We start from the raw sequence: 8507 nt of genomic DNA on the forward strand, positions 1-8507 counted from the left end.
GTCTGGCACATATGCTAATCATAATGAAATTATATATATTACCTGGCAGCAGAAAATCTCACACGGCATGTATACTTCATGATGTCGCAAATTTCATTGCCAGAAAAGGGTGTATTTATGTGTCCGCTTTGCATATTTACATTCATGTGTAAAACTTGACCACAAATCATGTTAATTTAAGTTATTCATAGCTGGCCAAAGTTGACATAGATTCATTTATGCTCTTTTCTCTCTTTATACCCACAGGTAAAATTCGCCATGCCCACCCTGAAGTACAGACTACAGCAGGAATTCACTGGCCAGCATGAAACCCAGTCGTGGAAGGATTGTGGTGTGCATTCATGTTTTTCACGCAAGAAAATTGAAAAACAAGCATTGAATGCAACAGCATCGTGAAAGCAAGAAAATAAAATAAAAAAGCAAGACTGACACAAACATACATGATAGGAAACACACAAGTGAATAAAATTCCTTACACAAAACATCACTGTTACACACAGTAAAGTTATAAAAAAAACGACCAGCATCATATAATTGAAACTAAAAACATAATTGAAGCATTATAAGCTTGAATGTCGCTCCTTGTTCTTTCTTATGAGCAAGAAAATTTGTTCTCTCTTGATAGGAGAAAACATATTTGAAATATCAATAAAGATAATCATTAATATTCTGTGTGCAAAAAGGCACAGTTTGCCCGAAAAGGTGCTTTTTGCATGCATGGTAACATAGGCCTTTCCTGCTGGGTCCGAAGACATAAGGCCGGAGGCTACCTCAAAACCAATTCCCCAGGGAATGCATTCGTAAAATTTTCTAAATTCTTTCAGCTTGATCGTAATATACTATAAAAATGCCTCCGCCCCTGAGGCGTCGCCAAAAAACACGCCTGGGGGTATTTGCCCACTCTACCTCCATGCCAAATTTCAAGTCATTTGGCTGAATGATGGCGGAGTTGAATCCCTTTGACTGTGTGGCAGGAGGAGGAGGAGAAACATGAGAGAACACAATATATTTCATCCATACCATGGTATGGACTGAAATATAATTACACGTACAATGTATTAATGACATATCCCACATGTAGCTTTAGATGTACTTCAAGCTAAAGATGGCACATAAAGTCTCATTGATTATGGAAGTAAGGTTATAGTTAGCATAATCTATATCTATCATAGATTTTTCAAATGACCTATTACAAATTAGATAATATCTTCTATAAGTGAAAGTCCTATCGTTGGCATCTCAACATTTTATTATTAATTATGGAAATGACCACATTAAACAACGCAGAGATCTCTTGTAAGCATACATATTTCAAGCCACTGTAACTGTGACCTTCATTTTACAGATGTGTCATCAACAGGATTCATGCATTCCGTGGATTTCATCAACAAGAAAGTTGCTTACGTTGGACAAGATTTCAAGATGGTGCAAGATTACAACAAGGTCACCTGAAATTAGATCTTTCTAAAGAAAACAGAAGATTTTCTTATGGATTTAAGATTTTCTTATGAATCACTATAAATCACAATATGGTACATGGTTGTGTATGTCCGGCAGCCTGCTGGGGGACAATGTTATACAATCTGCAAATAAGTAAAAAAAGTATCAGATTAGTGAATGATTGGAAAGCTAAGTTCTTTATTCACAACCACTTGAATATTTAACAATACCCGACGTTTTTATCATTGCCTGTCATCTTCATCAGGATAAAAACACCTTGTTTTTGCTCCGTCTCTTCCTCTTCTTCTTCTCCAGTGACCTATGACCTGACCAATGACATGATTTGTTGACGTCTGTCACCATAGTGACTGGTGTTGGGTTTCATAATCTTGCAATTTCATGGTCTGCTCTGCTCCTGTCACCATATACTAGTAGTACAATGTATTTGAATGTGTTTTAGTAAGAATTAACAGAGCAGACCATGTCCGAAGGTAAACATTATGCATTTGCTTTGCAAATGTTACTTCTCTAGTTACCTTCGCCAAGAAGGTTATGTTTTCAGAGGCGTTCGTGTATGTGTGTGTGTGTGTGTGTGTCTGTCTGTAAACACGATAACTTGAGAAGGCTTAAATGGACTGACTTGATATTTGGTAGGTGGGTAAGTCTTGATGAGACCTCAAAATGATTAGATTTTGGGCCACCTGGTGGCTTGTTATGGTACTGCAGCAGAACTTCCGGTTTTGATATCTCAAGATTCAGACATGCTAGGGTAACCAAATTTAGGTGGTAGATAGCTCTTGTGCTGGGGATGAAGTGACATGAGTTTGAGCCCCCTAGTTGCTTGCTCTAGAACTGCAGGGGGTTTAAAGGACAAATGTTTAAAAGAGGATACCTCAAGAACCGATTGATGGATCATCGTGATTTTTGGTATGTAGGTAGCTTAAGTGATGCTTGACATAATGATATTACAATTATGCAAATATTGATGTAATTTGCATAAATAATGAGGAAATTCTATAAATCAGCTGCATTCCATGATAGGAAGTTCAAGCTTGTAACATGTGTTATTAAGAACGAGAGAAACACAGGCAAATATTGATTATGCAAATGAAGACTTAATTTGCATAATTAATGAGAAAATGTTATAATTGCATAGTGGTAACTGCCTGGAATTTCATACTTGGGGTGTTTGAAAGTTAAGTGAAGGTGAACATAATTAAACATAACTTATTCAAATAAGGACCACATCTGCATAATTTATGAGGAAATGGCATTCTTTGTTAAGATAAGACTGTCTTTTGGTGTAGAATATGATCAACAGACTGATATAATTCATGCAATTGAGGATCCTATTTGCATAATCAGGGTGATTAGTATATTTCTTATTCATAAAGGCTAACATCATTTGGCGAAGGTATGAGATCGTGGAACTCTAGTTATGTTTGGTTTACTGGCCCTGATGAAGATGACAGATGGTTATATAAGCATACATGTAAGCCCATGTTCAGTTAAACAAGTGGTTGTAAATAAAGAACCTTGCTATTCTAGATTGTTTGTGCATTCTCGTCTTCTACTTCTAGATGATGCAGTATGTGGTCAGCCAAGGGTACTGCATCCCCAGTAAACTGACCATGCCGATAGACAACTGCATGCCTGGTGAGTGTTGGGAACATCACTGAAATGTTACGGGTACTCATTAACAGATGACACATGCCATTTGTTTTCAGTGGATGCAAGGACATACTTCTGTATAATGTCTTTGGTTGGTGCTATTAGTTTTGCTGCATATAACTGGTAGACATGTCTAATGCATATTATTTTTTTTATTACCTCCATGAAATGTGTCATGGAGGTTATATTTTCAGTTGCGTTTATCTGTCTGTCTGTCTGTCTGTTGGTCAACAAGATAACTCAAGAACGCCTGGATGGATTGGTTTCATACTTAGTGTGTTGGTAGGGTGTGACGAAAACTGGAAATGATGAGATTTTGGTCCCCCTAGTGGCTTCCCTTGGTACTGCAGCCCAACTTCCGGTTTTGATATCTCGCGATCTGGACATGCTAGGGTCATGAAATTTTGATGGAAGGTAGCTCTCGTGCTTGGGAAGAAGTCATATGAGTTTAGTCACACCAAGAAGCTGAGTATCATATGATAAACCAAACATAACCGTGTATTTTTTTTTCAGTGAATGCGACAGTTGCGACAAGACTTGACATGGGAGGACCGAAGGGTGTCACGCTTGATGTGTACGATGTTGAGACTATATCACCAGGGCCGGGGCTGGGCCAGTACAAGGGGTCGTACACATTCAACCGAGATGGTTGCATCCCTTTTTCACAAATTCTCATGACAGGTATGGAAAAGGCTAGTGCCATTGCACATTGTTACTAAGTTATATAAAAGTGAAAGATCGCTGTAAAATATTTTTTGTGAATTTCTTGCTAAGTCTACATGAATTATGTATTTCCCCCATGCTTCCATGTTTGAGGCAACAGGCTTCTACATGTATATAGTTACGATGAAGCAGGAAATTACCATACAACAGCAAATGAGATAACCTTTTCTGAGATCTTTTAGGGAAATTTGAGCTTTAGCGTCCCTGACATGCCTAGCATGTTGAAACACTTGTATCTACTGAGAAACACAACCAAACACACAGACATAACGGAAACATCCATACACAGAGCTTGTGAGGCAACAAGCCTTAGGGTTTACTGAAAATACTGGGCTGTCTACGTATACCTAACATGTACTTGAAACCATTTGTCCCCATTTTTACAGAGGGAAGTGTTGCCACCCTGGGGTACGTCAACATGACCTTTGGCATCAAGGACCCTTCTGTGTTTGACGTTCCCAGTCCGCCCTGTCCAAAGGACACTGACGGCTTTGAGGTAAGAAAACTTCCTGGCTGTGTCCAGATTTCACAGCCTCTACCTGAGGCTTCGGGAGGCGGCTGGAAAGAGTAGAAACTGGCCAAATAGAGAGATAACATGCTGAGGGAGTTGGTCCACTACAGAGTACGGCAAAAATTACTCTCTAGCGGACTCCCTTGGCATGCTATCTCTATATTTGGCCAATTTCTACTCTTTCCGGCCGCGTTTCATACATGGTCTGGTATAGGATACAGATTTCACACTGTATATAGTTGCATACAATGTAGTTCGAGATTTTTTGTGATCGAACATTCCATGAGCAAACTAACAAAAAATCTCAGTGGTTTCTGCTTGCCGTAATGCAAAGTAGTGCTTCACTTGTGAGTTATTAATGCATCGTACAGGGTTGAAGATCAGCTTACAAAACAAAGGCATATTCATGCAGAACATAGAAAGCAATTAGTTCTACTTCAATGTTGTGGAGCCTGAGAAGAATGCCTGTCCTATCTCTTACAGAACTCACTGGAGGAGCAGACTGCCTCATCCTGGCCACTTTTTCCATCCCTTCCGTGATGTTACTGAGAACGCATTCAAGAATCCAACCATCTAACCACCACCACCAATCGAATGGCCTTTTGCTTTACTTTACCATAAAATGATTTTTTTCCGTGTAGTGAAACTGAATTGAATAAAATTCTCTCGTTTAATGTTATTCTGTTTGTGCTCTATTATTTTATAGTGATGACATACTAGTATCCTGGATTCTCTACCACTACTTCCTACATTTACTAAGAAGTCTGGGAACAAAGGTCTGTTACTGGCTCACCTAAATATCAGGAGCCTTCCAGCTAAACATATGTTCCTTGAGGTTCTTACCCAAGAAAGTGGAATTGACAAGTCTAGGCAGTCCCTTCTCTTATATCCGTAACCTTCCAGTACAGTTGAGAATGTAGTGCGCACATATGCACCTCAGCTGATAACATATTAGACTCAAATATTTGTATTGCCCTTTCTCTAAACAAGACGCTAATTCAAAAATATTATCCCATCCAGCCACAACTAGTACTTACACACACTGAGTGTAGAGTCATGAAACACACAGAGAAAAAAGCCTCCTTGCAAGATCTGCATTTTATTTCACAACATATACAATAAGCATGCTCGATACGTAGATAGACATGCACATATGACTAGTAATTATTAACATCGTTAAGGTCAATAAAAAGGCTAATAAAAGGTTTGTTTTTAAACCTCAAAAGTCAAGATGTTAAGTAAAGAACATATAGAACCTTCTACACTTTTACCTTTGATAAGGTTAGACATCTAGTCATAAAACTGGATATGATTTTGGAAACGGTCAGACCTTTCAGGTAGCATCCACTACCTTTCGTCAGTGACACTGAGAGAGTGCAGGTACCCTACGCTCCACCTGCTTCTGTGTTGAACCAAGTGGAGCGTAGTGTACCTACTGACCATGATGTATCTGACAAGCTGACACTTAACACTCTAACCCCCTTCAGTATCAGTCAGATTGAGTGTAGACTGCGAGCGGTAGGAAAGCCGCGGGTCCAGACAACATTCCTCAGTGGCTCAAACGGAAAAGTACTTTTCAAACTAGAAAGGTAGCATTTGAAAAGCAAAATGCATAATGTTTACCTTCGCACATGGTCTGTTCTGTTAATTCTTTCAAATACATTCATATATATGGTCAGACAGGAGTCTAAATCCCTCCTGCTATAAAATTGCGACATGATGTAACCCAACACCAGTTACCATGGTGAGAGACGTCAACAAATCAGATCATTGGCCAGGTCAGAGAAAGAGGAAACGTAGCAAAAACAATATGTTTTCCTTCGGTAAACATAATAATACTGACCAATAAAAGCCCTATGACTTTTCTATAGAATTCACTACTACAATCACTGAACAATTTACTACCTTTGATTAGATTGTAGCATTGTAGCATAGCCATTGTAAACGCAATAGATGATAAGTACTATAGGTAAGCAAAATATTGTACCCATACTTCCTACAGTGTTACCCTGAACTTGTCGTATGTAATATGTGGAGAAAAAATGTACAAGAATTTATTTTAGGAAGGAATGTCTCACATCATTGTTACAACGTCCAAATTTCCACAAACACTACAATTTACAAGTTTTAGGTAAACTCAACAAATCTTTGGAGATCTCTGACGATCACCGGGCAATGCAAGAAAGCAAAGGTTAGCGTGACAACCACACAGAGCACACTTGCTCGAACTAGCTCTGGTTAGATTAAAACTCCCACCCAGAACCTTAAAGTGACCAACCATGTAGCAAATGAAACTCCCCCGTTATGTCTTTGCCCTAGCCTTGTATCTCCGTAGGGTAAATTGCCCCCCTTTTGGAAACTGTTACTGCCTTAAATTGTCCCACTGCAATCTTGTATGATTATTGATGTACTTCCTTGTAAAGTGACCTGCAACGAATAAAACAGAGTTGGAACGAGAATTGAACCCTGGCTTGGTGTGGTGAATCCTGATTAGTTAAGAGCCCAAATCCTACTGCTAGACATATGTCACTATGTGACAACCATTCAAAAATCGTCAATTAAAGTGACACGTGACGTCAGCAAGCTGTTGAAATCGGTCGTACGCCAATCGGTTGTGGGACGTAGCGGCAGAGTGCTCGACTCGAAACCAAGAGGTCCCGGGTTCGAGTCCTGACATGCCACCGATCTTGTGCCCTTGGGAAAGGCACTTCCACAACTTAACTCAAGTGAAAATGAGTATTGTCCGTATTCGTCCTATGCGTTGGGGACGGCATAAAATAAGTTGATATAATTTGAGTATGTCGTCACAATGTCTGTTATGAATTTTTAGAAAAGAAAAAAAATCGGTCGCTCACATCTTGGTGACGACCACGTACCCAGGCCCGTAACGACCGGGGTCTGCCTACCTTTCCTCAGAGAAAACGTCCCTGCCACCCGGGCCCCGCCCGATCTGAAGGCAATTTTGGAAAATCCTCCTCCAGCACCTTAAAAAGCCGTTTAAAACAGACAGTTACTTTCGAAACTAGTTTCATCAGGATGATAAAGTATAGGATACGGTAGTTCTTTTTCACAACCAAGATAATTACTTTGCTGACGCTTATTACTGAAGGTCATAGATAGAGAACAGAACAGAAGAATCCGATGGATTAAAGAAGCTGTCTGGATAAGGAAGTCAACCCAAGTGATGGACCGGGACGAGGGGCCATATTTCGGATTGCGGTCTCGCCACAAAAGCGCCACCTACATCGGCTACAAATAGCGGCGAGAAGCAGTCAGAAGCTCTAAGAAAGGTGTCTAATAGACACCGAAACGTCAGCAATGTAGTTATCTTGGTTGTGAAAAAAGAACTACCGTATCTTAGCCTAGAGTAGCCTGGGTGCCAAACCCATAGTACACTGGACACAGAGTATCTCAGTGAGCATACCTTTAGAGTTACTTTTATAATCATAATCATAATGTAGGAGTGACGGCGAGAAAATAAGTCGTGCACAGGTTAAGTCCGCCGTCACGTTTTGTTTTTTTTCCTTTTATTCGTATTCATATTTTTCTCTGAATCTGAATGTAAGAAAAAATAGACAACTTGAGTGAAATGTTCCAACCCCCACGTTTATAAACGTTTAAAAACGCAGTGTGAGCAAGGATGATAACCCTACCTGCAGCCTTTGTCCTGTAGTTCCTAGTTTCGGGCACGGTGAAGAGCTGGATCCCGTTCTGTAAGATCACCAGCTTCTCGTGGTCCTGTCCGCGGTAGTGGAGACCAAAGCCGGTCGGGCCTGCATGGCCAATTTTGCCGAGGGTGGTAAATTTGGCGGTTCGAAAACCCAACACTGTGGGAAAAATTAAAAAAAAAGAAGCGTACAGGCATAACATTAAGTTGCTGATTAGAAATTATTAGCTTACATAACATAAAAATAACTTAATAAGCTTAACAAATGTACATAGCATAAAGTATGGGACCAATGACAAAAAAGGTATTCAATGTAACGTACAATTCTAAGGACTAAAATAACCAGGACTAGCAAAAGTCTTTAATACAGTGTTGCAATCGAGTGGGGCTAAACATTGTTTATTTTCTTATAAATGATTTTCTTATATTATATTATATTATATTATATTATATAATATTACATAGTATTATATTATAGAATATTATGTTATAGAA

General features: G+C 39.4%; 1 protein-coding gene across 1 annotated transcript in view; it reads left to right on the forward strand.

Moving 5' to 3' along the window:
• The window catches only part of LOC109470834, an 8537-nt gene extending 3513 nt beyond the window's left edge, over positions 1-5024 (forward strand). The window contains exons 3-7 of the mRNA XM_019769921.1: positions 1346-1443; positions 3021-3096; positions 3625-3792; positions 4221-4330; positions 4829-5024. Of these exons, the coding sequence (XP_019625480.1) occupies positions 1346-1443; positions 3021-3096; positions 3625-3792; positions 4221-4330; positions 4829-4885 (509 nt within the window). The 3' untranslated portion in view covers positions 4886-5024. The remainder of the gene's footprint in view (positions 1-1345; positions 1444-3020; positions 3097-3624; positions 3793-4220; positions 4331-4828) is intronic.
• The last annotated feature ends 3483 nt before the right edge of the window (positions 5025-8507 follow it).

This window comes from Branchiostoma belcheri, unplaced genomic scaffold, assembly GCF_001625305.1.
Source record: "Branchiostoma belcheri isolate BF01 breed outbred unplaced genomic scaffold, Haploidv18h27 scaffold235, whole genome shotgun sequence".
In the NCBI taxonomy this organism is placed as follows: Eukaryota; Metazoa; Chordata; class Leptocardii; order Amphioxiformes; family Branchiostomatidae; genus Branchiostoma; species Branchiostoma belcheri.